This window comes from Populus euphratica, unplaced genomic scaffold (genome assembly GCF_000495115.2).
Source record: "Populus euphratica unplaced genomic scaffold, PopEup_1.0 scaffold1890.1, whole genome shotgun sequence".
NCBI lineage: Eukaryota > Viridiplantae > Streptophyta > Magnoliopsida > Malpighiales > Salicaceae > Populus > Populus euphratica.
Window position 1 is genome coordinate 7,016 of NW_011501727.1, and position 22,535 is coordinate 29,550.

Sequence of the window (22,535 nt, forward strand, 5' to 3'; positions counted from 1 at the left end):
ATCACTATTTTGATATGTTTTTAAATAAAAAACACAATTCCAAACGCTAAACCTGTATTAGTTTCAAGTTTCAATTTGAAATTTGAAAGCTACAACTACTTTTTCAGTGAAATAAAATTGCAGATAGTTACAAAAAAGTAGCGTGATTCAATTGGATTTTTTTAAAAGTTAAAAGAGCTCATCCATTTGTCGATGCCCTTACGAAAGAGTTCAGTCTACTTAAGGCACAGCTAAATTGTCGGCCTAGCCGTCAAGTCCTGAAACTCCCATCAGTTCAGATTTCTTAAGCTGTATATCACGTTATAGATATGGCGACATTCAAATAGAAGCAGAATAAAACTTTCAATACAATGGCAGTTAAGCATTTCTCACTACTGGTAAGACCTGAATACTGCAGGAAACCATCACTGGGCAACTCATGGCAAAACTTTCCTCAGCCACTGTATTTCCATATTTTAAAAGACATGAAAAGAATTGCTTCCATATATAATAGCAATGCTGTTTGTACAGCGATACAGACAAGTATCCATGGCTTGATAACAAATTTCTTGCACCCCAAGTACTCAACACCATGGCGCTGTAGACTAAGCAAAAGATTAAGCTGGATGGGTGACCTAAATCTTCTATAAATTCAAAATTGTGATGTGCCCTTTCCCTCGAAACATAACATTACATACATTAGCTCAGCATAACTATATCGTATTGGGCACTGAATAAGCAAAATCAGAGATATTGCTGAAGACTTTCACCACTCATGGACTCCATTTCCTTTAGAACATCCTGGGCCAGAGATTTAACAGGTAACTCCAAGTCCTCGAGCAATTCACCAAGGAATGGGATGGTTTCAGGCAGGAAGACCAAATATTCTTCTTTCAGGTTATCCATAAGATATTTAACAATTCTCAGTCCTAGAATTCGAGATCGTATCTTGTCACTCCGAGTTTGCAACAATACCTGCAAAGTGACAGCAAATTTGGTTCTCATTGCTTGCTTGAAGAATTTAAATAGGCAACTCTGAATTGAATGGAAGACATAAGAAAGGAGTAAATATATCTCTGATGAGGGAGGGAAGGAGGGGAGGTTGGCTCAGATTCTCAGGTGGGTATAAAAACATGTGAGCAGGTCAGAGAACGAGGTTCATGCAAGGTTGGAAGCAAGTAAAAGACATGAAAATAAAACCATAGCCCATTAATAGCTTTACCTCTTTGAGCAAACACTAAAATAAAACTACAACAATTGATCTGTTTTACTCGATTTATTCAGCAATCCAGAACAGGAAAAACTTGCAAAAAATTAATTGGAAACAAGATTAGATAACTGTAAAAAAGAACTACTGGCAACTGCATTTTTCTTTCATTGGTAACGAATGAACTCCTAGATCCCTCATACTTCAGAATATTGCTTGTATGCATATAGAGGCATATTTCCATTGGATCAGATGATTAAGGCCAAAACTCATCTTGCATTTAGCATGTCAACAGATAAACATCCAATTTGAGGCCCACCCCAGAGGATTGACACAAATGCATGCAAAGAAAGAAAAAAACAGTTCTAGAGATCACCTCATGGTTCAGGGGCTTCCAAAGAAGATCAGTTCCTGCAGTAACTGCCATTTGACCTATACAAACTATCAACAATTCATCAACTTCGTTAACTGATGGGATACTTGGATGCTCTTCCAGTAATGCTGGTGGTTCGACTATAAGCTGTGATACAATGGGTTTCAACAGAACCTACAGATTCATGCAGGTATAAACCAGTTAAAAAATGACAGTGAAGGAATGGATGCAAAAATAATTCAGTCCTTGAAAGAAATTTTTGTTGATGCATAGATGAAGGGGGATAGTACCACATTACAGTCTCACATTCAAATTACTTTGGGTACTTGATTCAACAAGAAACAAGTCCGAGTTGACAAGATGATATAATTAAAATTGAAACATAAATAATAAATTTGCTTGAACCATAATATGTTATAAAATAGGTAAATCTATTTGCGTATTGAGAATAACAAAGTACAAGTGAAAAAGTTGCACAAACAAAGGATAGAGATTTAATGATTTGCTAACCTGAAATTTTGACGAATCAAGAAACTTCCGGCTCCCAGTGTCGAACAAAAAGCATTTATGTAAAGCTGAAATAACCAAGGCCCTGAGATGCCAGCTTTTAAGTGTTAGGACACTGTTCTCTTTTATATCACTTCCAGCTTCCTGAATCTTAGCTTTCTTTTTCTTTTGAATCAAACCAGCACCTTTAGGCTTTACAATATTGGTAAGATGCCGAACACAACCCTCTAGCAAGTACTCAAAGTAAGTAATGAACAGAGACCTGCAATTGAGATGACATTATTTAGGTGTTTGCTTCAACATCTCTTTTATAGAAAACTGGTATTCTGATACAACAAATCCTCAATCCCAACCTAATTAATTGGGTGCTGAGACATCAAAACAAGTAGAAAATTTGCATATCTCATAATAGCATTTTTAATTAATATGCACTTATAGAACACATTCAGAGCTTGACTCAAGTAAGTTATATTTCCTTAGCATGCAATAACCAAACAAAAGAGTCCTAAAAGTTCCCTAATGTTTAGATGGCCAAACATCCAAGACCAGGACCGATTCACTATAACACTAGCTGATAAAACAACGAACTTGTTGCAGAGTCATACAAATCCATCCAGGCAGGTGCATGTTTACGATTACAGTAAACATTAGGAATGATTTTAGCATGAAGTTGGATTAAAAAACACATGAAAACATGTCAAGATGTCATATGAGTTGTTGACCTGGAATGATTATAATTTAGAGCACAAATATTGATTGACAAAGTAGAGATCCATGGCTCAAAGTTCAGCTACCAACAGACAAAAATAATACAAGACCAAGAGTAAGACTAAGAAATCCATGTCAAGACTGAAAGTGAAAAAAGCTTGAATAAAACATGTATACATTGACTCACCGATGATTCTCAGCAAGTTTGTTTACCAGACCATAGAAAGATATGGCCCTATCTATAACATTGTCCTTACTGTCATTTTCTTCCACATATGACTCAGCCCATTCAATACTTCTAATAAAGAGCGGTTTAAACATGGTCTCTGTAAGTTTCATTGTCAGAGCAACCATTGAATTGACAATGCTTTTCTCAACTAGATCAATATTTTGAATTGAAACAGGATGTTGACGACGAAGATCAAGAGCGCGCAAGCAGAGGTCAAAAATGGTTTCATTATAACCACCAACAGATGATCTGTCCATTGTACCAACTAAGCTTCCAAGCATTTCAAAGAAAACTGCCAAACTTGAATCCCCAGCCTCCACGGTATCGGGATACATCTTCAACAACGGTGGAAGAGCAAGTCGAACCTGCATGGAAAAAATCAGTATTGATGTTACTTGAGCAACAACAGATCATAATTCACATTAATATCTGAGTTTGTCAAATCTTACAGGGATCTTCTCAGTAAGCAGCTTCCGTACTGCATCAGCTTTCTGTCTCAGTTTCATTTTTGATCCTGATGTGTACTCGGGACCATGCACCACGAGTCGTATAATATCTTCAAGATATGGATTTAGGAAACCACCCAGCTTGTCCACAACAGCTTCTAAAGCAAAAAGAATAGAGAGCATAAGAGATTCTTCAGGAAGAGACAACACAGCAGAGAATTTGCTAGAAGTTTTTATCATGTTCTCCATTATTTGAGGAAGCTGAACAAACGCTCTTGGCCCAAGAGCATCGACTAGAGCACCAGTTGTTCGAAGGCAGCTAGAAGAAATAGCCAAGTTGTTCGAACAAATGCCTTTTGTGACAGATGGAAGGCACATGCTGAAGACAGAATAATTAGAAGAAAATCTATGGGCCAAAACTTCCAGTGTAGAAACTGCTGACAGTTTCAAGGAGGTATCTGAGTCATCCATTGTATCATCAATTAGCCGAGCAATTTCCAAACACATCTGCTGAAAAGAGTCAAGGGTACTCCCATCCACATGGGACCAATCAGTAATTGAACTTGCAATGGAATCTCTTCTTCCCTTGTGTTTTGTTTTAATTGACTCACGCTTCTTCAATGTATCAGAAAGAAGCCCAAGAGCCTGATTGCAAGCACAGTGAAATATGTTACTAAAGAGTCCACCATTTAGCACAAAGGTAACAAGCGAGGACTTGAACGGAACACTTATATAATGCACATGCATGCCTGCCCATCCACACTCATAAAACAGGTTCGACATATTCAGTACATTTTTTAGGCAAATACCTACAATAATCATTTTTTTCCTTGCATTTTCCCGTAACACTAAAAAAAAAGGAACAAAGAGAGGCGGTGAAATTAACAGAAGATGCTTTCATTTCTATTTAAGAATTGGATATGTCCTTTCAGGGCCCTAGATGTCGGGTTATTGATCCAAGTCCAAAAAGAAACATAGAGATACAGTCCAAGGGGTGTGTGCGGGTGCACTAGAAACTCCTAAATACTGTTTGTGTGTAGTTCACATTGCTATGCACATCAATAGTACCTTCTTTTTCACATTTCCATCTGAATTGCAAAGCAAACTAATGATGCCTCTGAAGTATGCGGAGGGGATCATAACAGCTGTAGTAGACCTCAAAACAGCATGCATCCACTCTTTCATTTCCTTTCTGACTCTGACAGGCACATTTATTTGTTTTCTTCTCAAATCACTTAGTTGTGAAAGGCAAACAACGTGCTCCAAAAGTTCTTGAAGGGTTTCCTGCAGGTTAGCACCAAAAGAAATCAAATCATTTTTACTAGGTCCACATGTGTAAAAATGTTCCAGTGTCTTTCTCCTCATTCAAATACCTACCGGATGGTATAAAAACACAGCAAAATCATAGTTACACCAGAAGAAATCTAGATGACTCTGCTTATCATATGAGACTGAAAAGTTGGGATGTAACGACTATGTTCAACCTTCATACACATTACCAAGAATATCTCAGGTCAATAAACAGAAGGTGAAAGCTTCTGAGGTCCCTACATATGATATTACAGCAACTACTGAGACATGTTGCGTTTAGCATGCCCTGCAGTTCCAGAGTCAAAGGCAGGCAAAATTACCAGATGATGGCAAAATGAGAGGCACAGACCATTCAAAAATTTCCTCCAAACAATACTAAATTTATGCATTAAGTTTGTTTCAAGTGAAGAATCAGCAACCTGAATTTTATCTGAATCCTCGCTTGAATGAAGTTTGAATGAGAATTCTGGATCTTCTAACTTATGTAAAATAAATTCTGTTGCAAATAGCAATTCCACAAACATTTCTTGGCATGAATTGCCAGATCCTATTAGTTGAAGCAGAGGAACAAGGGAGGGAAGCCAAATCCTGCATGAATATTGCTCACATATCCGAATTGCAAATGCATACTCCCACTCTCTCTCTACAGAAGATGTAATATCATTTGTTTCATCAAGGAGGGAGAGTCCTTTCCTGGAAACTAAGGACTGGAAAAGAAGGGCAAGCAATGAAGCCAAGCTATTATGTTCACCCAAAGTCCTGCAGAGAAGAATTTGAATTTAACAAAAAAGTAAATAAATGAAAAGAGCTGATAGGGATCATAAAATTTAAGTGGTAAATAGGTAATACCTCAACAAGTACACAACGATTGACAGCCTCCTATGCTCAGCAATTTTGGGCAATACATTCACAAAAACCTGAAGACACAATGCAGCCCAACTCAGATAATCAGTTTCACAGCAACTACATCCAATGCACAAGAGGAGGAGAGCGCAGAGGAATAGATTACCTGGAGCAATTTGTCTGTGTTGCGTGTCTCGGCCAGCCAGCAGGGGACAACTGCAGATATAAGATCCTCAAACACATGTTGTGAATGGCTGTCAATCTGTACATGTTCATGGAAAAAAAACAACGATTAGCATGCAGCTCCATGCTAAGCAATCTCAATAATATTTGGGTACTATTTTATTCTAAAATTTCTTTATCCACAATAAGGCAAACAATAAAATTGGGTTGAAGCCACAACTTCCTCAAAAAAAGATGTGTTGGTTTGAAATTGTTCTACATTTACATAAAATTCAAGAGCCTCTCCTTCAAACAAATTGCCTAGACAGTGAATCACACAAAAAGAACTCACATGTCCGTGTGAGCCCATACTAGATGAAAAAAGGCATTTCACAAGTTGTACAAGACCTGTGCATATATGAACAAACCTGTGAAACAGTTGATTCTCCAGCAACGGTAAATATATCCAATATATACCCCATTATATTTTCTGGAACAACCTTTACAATGGATGATAACAGTGAAAATACATGGTTGCGGACGACTCCACGCTTAGCAGACCGGGCACACATGATCAACAATTTGATATTGATTTTATTTGTTATGTCATCCTGGAAAAAGGAACAAGCATGAAATCAAACAGGCAGAAACAGACACATCATATCTTTCCAACTGCAAGGAATTCAACATACCTTTAATGGGATAACATTTTTTAGTGAACTGATAATATCTTCAAGAACAAGTAGAAGTGTTTGCTGAGTGTAACAAATCGTGCTAGACCTAGTCTGGGAAACTCCACATGAAGCTTTGATCCAGTTTTCATCTTGGGCAGGCATCCAATCATCCGAAAAGATTTTCTCAACAAGTTTGAATAAGGGCCCTATCAGATGCTCCCTACATTCCATTGTATAAAATTTCCGAGAAAATACACACTTCATTATATTGAATGGTAGAGCCATCAATTATTGACCATAAACTAATTATGAAGAATTAAGGTACAATTATTTAAACAGACCTGCTAGCAATATCTTTCTTGAGAATCATTATGTCAAGGAGGGAGCTTAGCAAGCATAATGCAGTTTCTACTTTACAAACCACATCACCATCTAAGGTGGATGTTTGATGCACTACTGATTTCCTTTTCTTCTTCCCGGATGCAGAACCACCTATACAACTTTCTTGTTCGAATATGAAATTGATTGTATGGACTACCGTAGAGCAGGTAACCTGCATTATCCACAAATGTGGTAGTCAAATATCACAAAAACAGTTTGTTTTGCATGCAATCACATGTTCCAAACATCTCCAGGGAAAAAATCCCAAAATAGCATTAAATAAGCTAAAGAAAGCCAAAGAAAACATGCTAGTTGGCAAAATATGAGCAATCGAATTCAAATGGCCCCAATGTAATCACTCCCAGCTCCTTTGAGAATTTATGTCAACCATCAAGGTTTGCATGAAATTTAGAGTTTACAAAAGATATACCTAATTCAATCCAACGAATGTGAAACACAGACTCTTATCTTGTTCCAACTTAGCATGTATTAATAAATATGTGATCCTTAAAGCTCATGTAATATATCACATAACTATCATATGTTAAAGAACAACCCACAAGGTCATGGTTTTGTAAAACAACAAGGTCTAACACCACCAACTTCATACAACATCATACATTTCAGTTGTTATTGGCTTGATAATCAAACTCTCTAGCTAATACAAGGCTGATCAGCATACAGATGTATGTGTGCTCACAAAAGTAGCAAGAACCAACATTAAACACGAGGCCTTGTTAGTTTAAGCACAATCCACGAAAAGGGAAGAGAAAAACTTAAGTAAGCAAATAAGAAGAGAACAAACATTTAAGCGCATCAAGGCCTCTCTTGTTGCATTTTGTATATCACCATTAGCATTGCGAAACAAAATCACAAGCTCACGAAATAGAAGCTCCTGCTCAACACAAAAAAAAAATAGTAAATAAAAGAAAGCATAAGGTTCTACTCTACTTCATAAAAATCACTAGGCAAACCAACTGATTACCACATTGGCCTTTCATAGATACACAAGAGAAACAAAGAACATTCTCAAAATTGAAATATTAGAAATATTTTATGTGCACTTCATTGTGAAAGTTTCCTGGTTACATAGAACATTTTAGAAAGATATATGCAACTGCTACAGGCTATGTTTAACAATACAATTTTTATTTTTTTTTGGACAGGTGCCTTTTCCAATTCTCTAGAGTGTCCTCAACTTCAAAAGACCTGGTCCGTCCTCCACACTCTACTTATTGCAATTTTTGTTGTTAAATAATGAAAGAGTTTTCAACAGATAAACATATTTTCTCCATCTTTTCCACTGAACAGTGAATTCCAAAAAAGAGATGGTCAATATCGATTTAAACTGGATTCTCAAGATAAATGCACATTCCCCTTGCAATGTTCAATTGGACCAACATTACCTTGAATCAACACCAATTTTAAAATAGATAACCCAGTGACAGCATGTACAAATATATTCTTCTGTTGTTCCACAACCCTGCTGAAAATAATTATCACAACAATGTAGCATGACAACCAGTAATTAGTTGTTCTAGTTTCAATTTGGTGCTCTGCCATTAAAAGTGTCCCCCTAGCAGACATCAAAGAGATAGATCTGGGTTTTGGAGTTTTAGCTTTGTGCCTGTCAGTAGTTTCTCATTCTGTTTTTAAGCAGGAAATCTCGCCCTCCTACTTTGTAGTATTTATTCCATCACTTCTAATAGAATTTCTTTTTCTTATAAAGAAAGAAAAGAAAAGGGAACCTGTTTTTCAGTTGTGAATCCACTGTATAATGGGGCACTTAGCTTCTGCAAAACAGTAATGCAAGGTTCTATAATGGCAAATTCTTCAGAAGAGAGCCCATCCAGCTGGAAGAACAAACAATAACAAGCATCAACAACAAAGAGAAGACAGAACCATTAATATCAAATTACATCTGTCCAAACAAGCTATAAACAGCTTCTTACTTGCAGGGCCTGTAATAGATAATCTTCACAAGCATGCCCCTCCAGTGATGGAGGCATGGCACAAACCTAATACAGGAAGACAATGGGATCGGCATTGGGCAAAAGAGATGATTATACCACAGAAAAAAAAAATTCAAGAAACATGTCTGTGCATTTACCTCCAGTAGAAGGCACAAGATCTTGACTTCAGTTTTGGACAATTTCTGGGATGACCTGTCCACCTTGAAATAATATTGACGGCGTCTTTTCAGAAGTCGAGACAGCAATGACTCAGCTTCTTTAACATGAAGTAACATGCTGCCCATTCCTTTAAGCAAAGATATAATCATCATCTGCCAAACGCACACCCAATCAAATGTTTTTTCCAACTAAGAAATCCTACTATTCAAAAGAGGATAATTATGACACCTGTACTGAGAAGTTTTAATAGAATAACTGGAAATGATAGAACAATCAAAGATCAGTTCAAGAAGGAAAAACAGATGAAAATAACAGGGCAAACCTTTGCAAACGAGGACAGTTGAAGTCCAGACCCCAAGACAAAGGCAAGAATCTTTTCTTTAGTAGATTGATCAAATCTGAAATGGTATGTTAGGTAAAAAGTTGAGAGCAACGAACTCCTATTAAATAAAAATCAGTATGATGATCATGATGAGAACCATTACATCCTAAAGAATCTTACAAATTGAGCACAAACCAAAAGAGAATGATAAGAAAAATTGCTTGAGCTTCATAGTCAAGATGAAGCATTGTATTGGTTAAGAGATTAAGATATTTAAACTCTATGTCATTCTTAAGCCTGTTTAATATGCAAAAAACAGCAGTCACCTATGCTATAGCATTCGGCACACAATATTTAAATATCAAAGATACAGCATAAAAAAAAACTGACAAATTATTCCAGGTGCTTAAGGTATTGTTCAAAATAATTATATAGCATAAAAAGGTTCAGAACCCCAACTTCTGACTTCATCCACAAATCACTTAAAGAGATGGCAGAAGTGGAATGTTTTATTAGTCAATGGTAAACACATCAGGTCATTAGGAGAAAGAGGGAAGACTACTAGGGGGGAATGATAAGTTATAAAGATTCAGAAGAGGCCAGGTCAACTCATGCCAAAACAGCCAGACAAGGCTGCTTCTATGTCAGCCAAGCATCTACAGGCTCACCTTAGCCTGCCCTTACAATTTGCTAGCTTCTTGACATAAATCTATTGCAGTTATTCTGTGTGAAGGATCAAATTTATACAGAAAATTCGGGCATACCACCACAAGGGGAAGAAATAATACACTGGATAAATTACCTTTGTTCAACATTTTGTGGTACCAGAAGGCTATTCCTGGATGAGCCAAGCAAATAGCACAAAAACGAGGGTAGAAAATTACTGTCTGATAATATAAGCCTTTTTTGTTGCACGATCAGGCCCAATAACTCATCAAGAAAATGACTCCAATTTGCATTGTTCCCTGTTATTTATTCTGTTCAGAATATATCTGTACAACTGAGAAAGACAAGGACAGCCTCTATGAAATTTAATATCACCAGAAATACCATTTTTCTTGCTTAAATAGTCAGCGCGCTGTGACAGAGCAGATAACCCTTCAATGCAGCCCATGGAAGCAATCCTGAGATCCTGAAATAAAGGCATTGGTCTTATGGAATCAGACCATGAATGTATATACCACTAACCCAGCAAAAGATTCAAATGGTAATTAGCATGTTCAAAACAATAATTAGAATGCATGAGAAGCATCAAAGAACCAAAAGGTTTGAGAAAAAACCTGGCTATCAGAGGCAAGAGGAACAAGAAGTGAGGGGAAATTCAATAGAAGCTGAAGCAGCAATCTATCGTCGGGTTCCGAGCAAAGGAATGCAAGACAATGAAGGCTCTCAACTTGGACAGCAATGGAAATGTCTGCAAAATGAAATATCCAGGATAAGAACATACCATTGCTGCTAGAGATTCAGCTCATTCAACAATTAGACAGCCATGGAACCTCAAGAATTTACACCAACCAGAAAAATCAATCCATCAAGGAAACTATTTGACAAACGGAACGGAGAAGCAACATAAAACAGTGCCAAAATGGTTCATGGGATGGTAACAGTCTTGATGGTGGGACCATAACAGAGTAATGGCACAACATCCTTGATCAGTGAACTGTATATGTATAACACCATTATCATGCAAATGAGTTACCAAATAGAAGAAGAATGTACCACCAGATTCAATAACCAGGAATCGAGAAATATCCATAACATATGGACAGCTTTCTCAATGGAAAGCGATACAATTAGCATCCTGGAACTAAAATCACACTATCACCATTCTTTTTTATTACAGTTCCAGATCGAATTGCAAAAGGAACGTGACTAATCATCAATGAGTTAATAGCATGTGCAAAAACAAATTAAGTTCACTTCAACACCACCTAACTTTTCTGTTTTCTTCTGACAAATTATATTACATTCAAGGATTTTTTACTACCTATTTCTCTAATTAAACAGTTACAATGACATAATTTGAATTGTTATACAGCATTGAAGTGAACATATTCAAAACTCCATCTCAGCCTCTGCAAACTATATCCAGTAGGATTTCTGTAGCTTCTTCTCTATACCCTACCTTCCATCTTTCCTGTTCCTGCATCTCTCCCTTCCATTAAAATTATAAATCTTACACAATCCATACAGGAGTTCATCTTATTTCCTTTCTCTCAACCCTCAATATTTCAGTTCATGCTTTCACCCCATTATTCTTTCTATTAACAAGGAAGCATTAACAAAATGGCAATAAAGAAATTAGCTTTAAGGATTCAGCACAGAGTTATGCACAATATACTTCCATACTTCAAAAAAAATTGGTGGGACTCATTAAACCTCACTGAAGTCTCATCATCAATGGTCAGCGTACAACAAAATCAAGAACAGCAAATCTCCAAAAAGACCTCAATCCCACAGACAACAATTGAATTTGTGAGCATCATTGGAAAGAAAACAAAAGTGAACAAGTGAATAAAATGACAGAGAGAATGATAGGCTGGGAAGAAAGACTTGATAATCAGCCTTTAAATTTAATATGCGAGGAGAAACATCAGAAGAAAATTGAACCAAGCTTTAACTCCATAAATGAGCTATGAATGACTTCTAGATTAAGTAAGAATGATATATGGAGTCATGCAGTAAGTAAGCCAAAACATTACCCTCACTAGTGTAAAAACCAGACAGAAAATCAATAGGAGAGATCTTGCATTTTGTAACAAGGTAATGAAGATGCTCCTTGAAAAAATGCTTGGACTGAGAGTTCGAGAAAAAGACAAATAAATCTGTAAGTCTGCTGCTAATCAACTGCTGATTGTCCTCCTGAGAATGTAAAAATTAACATTTTCAATGATTGTCTTGTATCCAGATAAAAGTTTTAAGGATTCAAGAACTAGCCACAAAAAAATGCCGGAAGGGAGAAGGCACCACCAACCAAAAAATATATGGGCCTACCATTGAAGTAAAAGCCTCCAATAACCTCCAAAAGGTGCAGATTAGGATATTAATATTTAATGCCTTGAGATCGGTGTCAAACAGCTGATCTAGGAACCTTCCACAATCCCATTGAAGCATGTCATTATTGAACTGTCAGCAGGCACATACCAAAAAATGAGGGAATAGCACAACCAGAATCAAAATCAAACTTAGGATACACAGTAAGAAACCATGTCAACCAACCTCATTCCCAGAAACAACTGCAGACTGCAGCTCCCACTCAGTCTTCAGAAAAGAAAAGAAAGCTTCAAAAAGTGCTGAGAATTGCTCACTTTCTATCATACAAGAATAAAACAAACAATTCTTGTCACAGCATTTCTGGAAAGCAAAAGCACAAATGATATAGACACAAAATTGAAAGTGATAACAGTCACATTAAACAAGATATAAAAATGATAGTCGATAACAAACAACATGACACAAACCAAGGATTCAGCAATAGAACTACTGTAGGTTGTAGCATTGAACTAGTAACTGAAGATTTTCAGGGCAGACAATGTCCAACTTGGTGCCTGGCATAAAAGGGTTCAAAAAGAGACCTTCCGGTCAGACCTGAAGCAGATCCAAGGTCATGATATGGTGATATTGAATCTAAAACCTGCGCTGTCCAGCTCAGTGTTCAAAAAACATGCCAATATTAGTTTATAAATAGCAGTAGCTGGCATCTTCCACATTTCTGAGGCATTTGTCTAGGAATTTACCTCAATTTGGGAAAACTCGGCCCCCTAGACATGAAGACTGCTTCCAAAGAAAACATGTTTAAGAACTTTACATGCTTCTTGTGAAGAGCCTAGATTGTGAATTGTGCCGAGTTCAAAACATACAATATCATAACTATGTGAAACAAGCACCTACACAAAGTGAGCACTAAGAAGAAACCTCAACATGCTGATACAACTTTCCTAAGAACACTTGTACAGAGCTTTGGCATGCACTTCTATAAGACAGTCACTTACATCATTATAATCTGCCTTCAATCCTCCTAACTGTTTTGTTCCACATCAACAAATACATCGCACAGAAATCTTACTACCAAAACAGCAAGCCACTCAATAGAACATTCTTAGGGAGTAGCTGTACAATCTATTTAATTCTGATGCCATCATTTCTCTACTGCTGTTCAAATTCCAGGTTTGATATTTTTTTATTTTTTTTGCAAATTTCTATGCAGGATAAGTGATAGGTCAAAAGTGAAAACAACAACTAAGCCTCAAAGCCAAACTAGCTGAGGTCAGATATATGGATCCTTTTCTCCATTCAGCCCGATCATAAACCAAATGTGAATCAATATAGCTCAAACTCAAAATTAGGTCCAGTTTGGGGAGGTGTGGTTGTTGATAGAATTGTACTTCAATAACTAGCAGTTCATACAATTCAAGGATTGTTATGAGCCAAGGAAGAGACAATGTTCTTACAAAAAAGTACAAGAACAGAAAATGTTCTTATAACAGAGCAGAAACTTACTATTCTTTGGCCTAAGAAATGATTGCATCAGAACCAAGAGCAGAAGCGTCTTCGAGACAGTACAGTCACTGGAGCTGTCAACAAGCCAGGTCATATACTCACCCGGGTGCATTGAAAATGTTTCTGCCAAGCCATTAACAATCTTCATGTTGATCGAAGATATAACTTCCTGTCGTAATTTCTGAATTTTTCTCCAAATTGTAACATGCAAGTATTAGATGATACAGTCATAAATCAAACTTCATATAATGAAGTTACAGAAATGACAGCGGGAACTGAAAAGAAAAAAGAACTTCCACCTCATTTACCACAATTTTCTCAACCACAGAAACCTACTAGACACCATGAAGGGGCCTAAAGGTCAACATCCAACTAACACAGTGAGATACCAATTGATTGACCCAATAGCATTAATTTGTTTCAACAAATAACATCAAGAGTTCGTGTTGAAGAGATTTAAAACTTGGCAACTGGATAATTCTTGGATACCATTCTTTTCCTCGGCAAGATTAAATTATATATCCACTACAATGACGAAAAAATTGGCAGGTATGCAAAATTAAACACCACCGATAATGAATAAAAATAATTGGCTATATTATCAAGTTGAATCATGTCAGTAGAAAGCAATAAAAAAGAACTCGAAAAAACTTACCACCACTTCAGAGGAAACAGCAGTGAGATTATTATAAAATGGCCACTTCACTTCTTTCACCAAGTCCAAGACCTCCAAATTTAGCCTCTGTGTCTGCTTGTATAACTTGGAGAAGTCAACAAATAACATGGAAGACAAGAAGGAACCATATTGCTCGATTTAACATAAAAATAAGAGAAAAGAAAAACCTTTTGAAAAATTAGGAGAAGAGGAAACATCATGGCAGCAAGTTTCTTTGAATAATCAATCTGATCATGAAATGTTGAGACAGCAGTCTTCAAAAATGCAATTGCAACGTCATTAGCTAAAGCAGCTTTATCTGATGCACCTGCCAATGTCAGAAATGAAATAAGATTAGAAATTGTGCTAGAGCAGAAATTTGTATGAGTAAAACTAAGTTGTTCACAACCACTAAGGTTCAAACTAGTAGTCGAGTTTCAATTAGTGGAGCAAAAAACTAATATTATACATGATGCAGAATGAGGAGGCCAAATAGTCAATCAAATATACAAGAATAGGCATTATGAACTAGTCACACATACCTGACCTTAGGGTGCTAACACATTTTTTAAGCACGCCATCTAATGCTTTGAGAAGATCAGAAGGACTGATGATTTCAGACAATCCTTTAAGAGATAAAGCTGCTTGAACAACTGTTAGGTCATCATCACGAAGTTGGCAGAATACAGCATCTTGAATGGTTACAAGCCTCTGAATCAAATGCAAGTCAAAAGAAAAATCAAATAATTTTTTTTATGAATCAACCTGGAGGATGTAAGATTTTGACGGACAGCATGGTTTTAGAAGGATATCACATGTTATCACATTCACCAAATCCAACCAATACAGCACATAAGAATTATTACCCACTCAATCAGCATGTCCAAAAATGCCAATCAGAAGTTTTAAATTGATTTATTCAACAAACAGCTCTCCAAATATTGAAAAAATTGGGAAGTTGATAATGGGAAACTGATAGCTAGCAATGGAATAAAACTTCTGTGTTCAAGAGGTGCCTCTCCAGAAGTACATGTAAAGAGTTTTAAGGAATGCGGAATTAGGTTTTTGAGGGAGAAAAGACTAGCCTAAATGTATAACACCAGATTGCACAAAACATTATAGAAAAAGAAACAAAATGTTGAACATCACAGCTTAGCTTAAAAAAGATGATCAAAATAGGCTGGCAGAATGAACTTTGTATCAACTTAAGAAAGAAAATTGCATTTCTAGCATAAAAGTATCAACTATTCACATGAGCAGAGTATATAATTCCATCAAAGAGTAGAATAATGCACCAAAGTAACCAATTAAGGAAAGAAGCAGATCCAATGAGGCATTGATCCAGTACCTAAGAATTCAAGGATTAAAACTCTAGTAGTTGGAATGTCCAGGTTCAAGTATCTTTATCCCCAAAAAATAAAATAAAAATAGCTACTTATGTCAGGGATACTGTGGAGAGTTGATGTATCCACCACCTTTAACAGTGGCAACAATAAGGAAGAAATAAAATGAAATGCATCAAATATTACCTTTGAATCAACAGCCATGTTTTTCAGATCAACATGTCTGTTTAAACCAGACAATGTAGCACGCCGGACCTCAGCCTGTAGGAAATTACAAAAACATAAGGGTTAGCAATATGCAAAATAGAAACAACTGCCAAACATATCATATTCCACAAATGCAATCCTAGTGGATAATACCTTTGGATGGTGCAAAGCAAGCCAAATTTTAGAATCAGAGATGGAAGCTGACATATCCAAGTTGCCATCCAAAATTTTGCAAATCTCAAAAACTGCATCATCATTTTTGGATTGCACTTTGGTGTCCTATCAGGAAAAAATGGACCAACAAAACATTGAGAGAGAGAGAGAAACACAGATAGAGCAAGAGAGTGGGGAAGATAGGAAGCCAGTCACAAACCTCCAAAAACTTCTGAACAGCTTGATGAAGTTCAAATGGATAAATTTTATTAATAACCATCAGAATGTCCTTTGCCCAGCTTCCTGGGAAAAATAGAACAAAAGAGTCGTGATAAGTGGCACTGTCAAAAAAATAATCATGAGCCTAAATGGGATGGGTTCAAACAAGCAGCTCCAAACACAATAGAATGGTAAGAAATTGAATAGTTGCTGAACAGCCGAAAAAAGAATTAAAGTTCAAAAAATTCTTCACTGGTGTGTCTGCATAAATAGGTAACCCAAAAAATATTCCAGCACATGCGCAAGTAACATACCAGATTGAGATGATGATGGGTTGCTATTTTTCTGAGACATTTTCATGCAAGACAAGAGGACCTTTGAAACAACACGATCAACAAAATTCTTTATGGGAACTGTCTCCAATATGGATACCAAAACATGATGATATGTATCATCAGAAGAACTGTGAAAGAACAACGACAGGTTCAAATGCAATAAGTAAATGAAGAAATACATCTGCAAAACTTTTAAAAATCAGCACAGTTCACACCTGTTGTCAACCAGAGCTTCCAAAAGCACAGCAAGAAATCTATCGATATTGAACTCCTTAGAAAGTCCCATAAGAACCCCAGCTATTTCCCTTCAAAAAAGTACCCAAACAAAAACAAAATAGAAAAGACAAGACAAGACAAGACAAGATGAGTTAATGAAAAAATTGACAGCCAGAATATCTAAAGTTAACAAAATACTGATACAAGAACATAGACTTCATGCAGTTTTGCAATGCTCACACATTCAAGGCAACAAAAATGTACCTGGTTTCCTTCAAAATCTCCAGTACCTTCTTCGGGAACACATCGACTGATTGCAGCTGACAATTTTATTTTATTTTTGGCAAAATGATATGAGTAGATAAGAATGAAGGCAAATTATGCAAAAGTACAACACAAGAAAAATGTTTGACAATGGAGAGCCCGTTTACATAAAGGAGCCTCCACCTGACCAAGTAAGCAATTAGAATGATTCACAATATCCATCAAAATCATAATTTAAACAATATCAACTAGTTATATTACCTAAAGTCATTACTCTGTACCTCTCTAGCACAGTTTCAGAAACAAAGATGCACAAGCAAAGTAACTTGTTGGTAGCGTACACCAATGAATGAAAACACAAGGAGAAATGACAAAGAGAACTAAACCAAATCCAACTTTTTAAAAGCACTAACAGCAGCAAAAGAAAAGGACAAAATATGAAACGAACACTGCACAAATTGATAAAACATCAACAGATGCAGAAATCAGCCATTGCATTGACATAAGCACATTACTGACACAACAACATTAGATCACGAAATAGTACCTGAACGAGATTTATTAGAGCCATAACTGACAAACGAAACCATTGCAGATCAGTTGACTTGCTTGCATCTTTTGGAACTATCTCAGCAATTGATCGCATCAAACTTTTGACAAGTTTTGGAGACAAGGAAACCTTATTTGCTAAGAGACAAACAATCATCAAAGCAGCAGCCTACAAAGAGAGACAGACATTATACACCATAAAATTAAGAGAAAGAGAACAAGTCAAAAGAAAGAGATCACACATTGTCTTCCCTGACTCAAAAACAGCACTTTCAAACCTCACCTTATGATCTGAACCTCCTTTGCTGCCAGGCTGAAGTCCAGAAATAACAAATGGAAGGATTCTCTGCACAACATCTGTATTGACTGTTGTTATAGAACCCAATACCTCTATGACCACTGCTGTGCAAAAGCTGACTATAGGCCTTGATGGCTGGAACTTCTTTGCAGGAGATGCCTGCAACCAACCATTCTATAATTAAAACATGCACAATAAGATAGCAACCAAAAACCTGAGAGATGCAAAATAATCAAAACCCTCACATAGTTGCACAACGCCTCCAAAACTCCCATATCTCGAACACACTGCTGCACCATGACATTTCTAGGTGGCGGTGCACCTGATGCTTTTACACCATCTAGAAACTTCCATTTACCATTCCTACACCATATCCGGGATAAAAGAAGAGAAGTGGAAGAAGAAGTCAAAATTCCAAAAAACATCACCAAGATATTAGTATCCTTTCAATGACTTACAAAGAATCCATCTCCCCACCTTGTATCAATCAACTGAACTATTCGAACGAATGCATGAGTATCATGGTAAGGCAATGAGCATAAAATCAAATCCTCGAAATTGTATACATGTATCCTGCAAATTCCAATCATTTTCCACATTACAAAACACAAACAGCTAAATTCAACATAACCTTAAATTAAAACCTCAAACGATACTTACTTGTATCTTCGTATCAAGTACTCAAGTGTCCTAAGCGATGCAGGCAATTGAAGATGTCCAGATAGTAACCTCAAATATGAACTGATAGTCGAGTTAATATGCTTATTTTCCTCCCCAGTCATCAATTCTCTATCCAACTCTTTACTTTTATGACTAAACAAATCATTTTTATAGTTCTTAAACCTTTCATCGGCGCTTACAAGTACTTCCAAACCTGTGAAATTTAACAAACAAAACAAGACACATTTGATCAAACAAAGCAAAACATGAACTAAAATAACAATCTTCTCTCAAATGCACCATCCAAAAGCCAAAAAAGAAAAGGGCACACTTTATGCCAAATTAATTTTGCAAAAAAAAAAAAAAATTCATGACTAAGCTCTAAACAAAATGCAGCCAAAAATCTCTTTTTCTCGTATTTAGCAACCAGAAGCCAAATAGAAATCACACTATATACCAAATTATCTCCAGAATAAACTAAAAAACTCCACAACCAAAAACCACAAATTCATTTTGCAATTGAAAAGAAAGCCAACTCAATAGTCAAACCCTGATCAAAATGCAGCCCGAATAAACCATCTTTTCTCTCAAACTCGACAATCAAAAACAAAAAAAAAATCACACCTTATACCCAATTATCTAGACAAGCCAGCAGAAAATCATGAGGCAAAAAAAAACACAGCTTCTTTTAATAAAATCAATCTATTGAACAAAACTTACCTATAAACCTGTGAAATTTAAGGCGCAAAACTTAAACTATTTTACATGAAAATGTTTTCTTATTTTTCCCATGTATGTTTCATGTATTTTACAGGAAAAAAAAGTAGCCAAAAACAACCTCAGCTTCTTGTAATAAAATCAATCTATTTAACAAAACTTGCAAGTACCTACAATTTACAAACCTCTGAAATTTTTACAGGCATTTGTCTGGAAAATGTTTTACATGAAAATATTTTCCTGATTTTCCTATGTTTGTTTTTGTCAGCATAAAATTTTACCGTGAATCTTTAAACTTAATTCATTTGTTGTAAAATAATTTCATCTCATGAAGTTAAAATATTTTCTATACATTAATCCACTCACAATATCATCCGATTACAACCACCACCTCATCACAACCACCTCCGCTGCCACCAGCCCACAACAAGAAAAACACACTTCATAACACAATTTCGCGCAAAACAAACATAAAACTATTTCGTAATGAAAAAAAAAGTTAAATATCTAAATCCTAATTAAAAATCAGCCAAAGAAACTCTCTTTTCTCTCATATTCCGTAACCTAAAGCTAAAAAGAAACACACTTTATACGAATTTGCTCGAGAAACAAACAGAAAACATATCAACAAAACAGCCACAGCTTGTTTTAAAAACTAAACCCTAATCAAAATGTAGCCAGAAAACATAAAATTGAGCAAAAAAAAAGAAGAAATTGGCATTTGGCGTGTCAAATTGAAGTAATTAAAGCAAGGAAGTAACAAACCTGAAAGTGCAATGTCAAGTATAGTATCGATGTCAAGATCAGCAGCTTCTTTAGGATCGAATAAAATGGAGGGTCGGGTGATGGGACGTTTTTTGGACTCCAAACCAGTTTGAATCACTGACCGGATTGCTTGTAATTGAGAAGCTACACTTGTCGTCATGCCTGCTTACAAGGAGAGAGTCTTGTTAAGGAGGCGGTCGGCTAAAACCCTAGAAGAAGGTTATGGGTCTTAGGGTTTTAAGCAGTAGCGGACTGGCGGGTTTTGTTAACAGACTGGGGGAGGGATGGGATTTAGGGTTTTAGTGTTTGAAGATGGTGGTCAGGCTGTTGGAAATAGTTCTTTCTTGTTACGAACTTTTGATGGTCACACGGCGTCGTTTGTTATTAAAGGCGGCAAACTGGGACCATGGTCCGTCTGACCTGAAGCATGGGTAATAAGAAAGCCCAGCCCAACATAGTTCTGGACTGCTCCCCCATTAGCGATGGTAACTCGGCCTAACCCAGGGGATTCCCATTTTGAAATTTTTTAAAATACATTAAATTTATCATGGGCCATAAAATAGTTACTACTTTTTGAGAAAAGCTGGGCCTATCAGATGCATGAAAAGCCCGAAACCATATGCCCGTCTTTTTAAAAAACTCAAGAAAGAGAAAAGCACTTTACTTTACTGCCGGGTCTCCAACAGTCAAAACAAAAAAGACGTCGTCTTTCTCCCATCCCATCTACTCGAAAATTTGAACTCCAAGGATCCATACAGGCGCTAGCATTGCTGGATCGCTCAAAAAAATGATAAGAAGATGGTTGATTTCAGAACTTAGATCGATGGTTAGAGCTTAAAAAGTGAAAATGGAGTTTACTGAAGCTTATAAGCAGACGGGTCCTTGTTGTTTCTCTCCTAATTCTCGTTACATAGCTGTCGCTGTTGATTACCGTCTCGTGATTCGCGACACACTTTCTTTTAAGGTATTTGCATGACCCTTTTGATTGTTCTGTTTGGTTTTAAGAAATTCGTGGTGAATTCTCGGTTTTGGGTTGTGTTTGGATGCTGAGAAAATTGCAACAAGAAAAGGTTTTGTTGGGTCATCGTCTTTTCTTGTTAGTGTCAGTCCAGCTACCCTTTTTTTCATTTTTCTTTTTCGGTTTAAGAAATTCGTGATGTACATTGTGCAATGAGATGTGTTTTGATGCTGAGAAAATGCTAGAAAATTAGTGTGTGATCTTTTCCTTTTTTCTTTTTAGTGTGTGTCAGTGGTGTAAGATTGAGCGAGAGCGGGGGTGTGGTTTGGTAATATAATGTGGAGTCCTGGTTAGTGAGATTTCATTGTTTGGTTACTGTGAAAAAATGGAAGTTTGTTTCCGATATTGTTTTTTTGTCAGTTTTGTGTAATGGGCTGTGCTTGGATCCTTGGAGATGTGTTTCAAGAACAATAGCTTTTTCTTTCTTTCTTTTTTGTTTTCTTGTTAATATTTTCTTTAAAAAAAAATTGTATCCATTAGAAAGCAACTAAGAAGGAGGTTCAGCCTTGCTACAAAGCCCAGAAATACAAGGAAATAATAGCCCTTTTTCATTTTTTTTGTCTTTTTTATGCTAATAAGTGAGACTTGCACAAGAATACATTAGAGGGACGAGAGCTAACGGTATTAAAAATTCTGGCATTCCTCTCTTTCCATATAAAGTAGATAACCCCACACCAAGCTAGTCTGAGCAAGACTGAAGGAAAGTTTTTCTTTTGCACTATCTTTTTAGCATAATCAAGCTCCTCAGCCCAATCACCTCCCTATCTTTGGATTGTGCACAATTGCAGAATGGAACACCGCACCTCTTTAGTGTATGAACATGCAAAAAACAAAGGGTTTGTCTTCATTCACCTGACTGCAGAGAACACGTAAAGGATAGTCTTTCCCATCTTAACTTGCCTGGCTTTGGTAGATAGTCTATCCAAAATGGCTAAACAAGCAATAGAACTCTGCCTTGGAATATGCAGAGCACTCCACAAAAGATAATACCTGTCAGTTCTACTGTTTTTCAACCTGGATGAGTTCCATAAGCTTCTATAAGTAAATTTTCCCCTGGGAGTTAGCTTCCGATATACCTCTTTATGATTGACCGCAGAAGGAGCAATAGTGTCACAAATAGCACTCTGAATCTTTACCATATAGTCAGACCTTGGGTTAGGCCAATTCCACTGCCCATTTAGGTGTACGGCAGCAATTTTAACATTGGGCAATACCTGTTTCATAATGATTCTTGAGCCACCAAAGAAATGCCCCTTCCCCGTTGCCAATCACATGCCCAGAATGATTTCAAACAACAGGCATGGTTTTCAGAATTCTTCTCCAACTCCAAGAGCTGTCAGCAGGAACACCAATGCTCCAAAT

The 22,535-nt window shown here is 36.6% G+C and overlaps 2 protein-coding genes across 3 annotated transcripts in view; one reads left to right on the top strand and one right to left on the bottom strand.

Annotated features, from left to right (window-relative positions):
• Positions 1-451: 451 nt before the first annotated feature.
• On the bottom strand, positions 452-20,468 carry LOC105118337 (uncharacterized protein At3g06530-like). Its single transcript, XM_011016260.1, has 39 exons — positions 20,156-20,468; positions 18,674-18,887; positions 18,491-18,586; positions 18,259-18,376; positions 17,999-18,172; positions 17,714-17,884; positions 17,167-17,222; positions 16,902-16,991; positions 16,666-16,814; positions 16,353-16,435; positions 16,133-16,258; positions 15,959-16,033; positions 14,972-15,140; positions 14,618-14,757; positions 14,430-14,522; positions 13,775-13,955; positions 12,494-12,585; positions 12,269-12,400; positions 11,977-12,136; positions 10,555-10,688; positions 10,325-10,406; positions 10,077-10,239; positions 9,275-9,350; positions 8,931-9,104; positions 8,773-8,838; positions 8,569-8,673; positions 7,626-7,715; positions 6,781-6,992; positions 6,458-6,659; positions 6,194-6,376; positions 5,770-5,865; positions 5,610-5,677; positions 5,180-5,519; positions 4,518-4,733; positions 3,453-4,094; positions 2,962-3,368; positions 2,070-2,328; positions 1,563-1,733; positions 452-954 (listed from the first exon to the last, which is right to left on the bottom strand). Exons 1-39 carry the CDS (start codon positions 20,313-20,315, stop codon positions 724-726), a joined length of 6,396 nt encoding a protein of 2,131 aa, XP_011014562.1. The 5' UTR covers positions 20,316-20,468; the 3' UTR covers positions 452-723.
• A 356-nt stretch (positions 20,469-20,824) lies between these two features.
• LOC105118338 (WD repeat-containing protein WRAP73-like) overlaps positions 20,825-22,535 on the top strand; it is a 4,247-nt gene continuing 2,536 nt past the window's right edge. For both annotated transcript variants that reach the window (XM_011016261.1, XM_011016262.1), the window contains exon 1: positions 20,825-21,119. In XM_011016261.1, coding sequence (XP_011014563.1) covers positions 21,003-21,119 — 117 coding nt within the window. In that variant the 5' untranslated portion in view covers positions 20,825-21,002. The remainder of the gene's footprint in view (positions 21,120-22,535) is intronic.

Bases quoted from the DNA above. Each gene is read 5' to 3' on its own strand.
- LOC105118337 (XM_011016260.1), bottom strand. From the start codon at position 20,315: ATGACGACAAGTGTAGCTTCTCAATTACAAGCAATCCGGTCAGTGATT. The intron at 8,839-8,930 runs GTAAATGCACAG...TTCCTGTATTAG, and splicing joins TCTTGTGCCTTCTACTGGAG to GTTTGTGCCATGCCTCCATC. The intron at 6,660-6,780 runs GTCTGTTTAAAT...AATGGAATGTAG, and splicing joins AAGAAAGATATTGCTAGCAG to GGAGCATCTGATAGGGCCCT.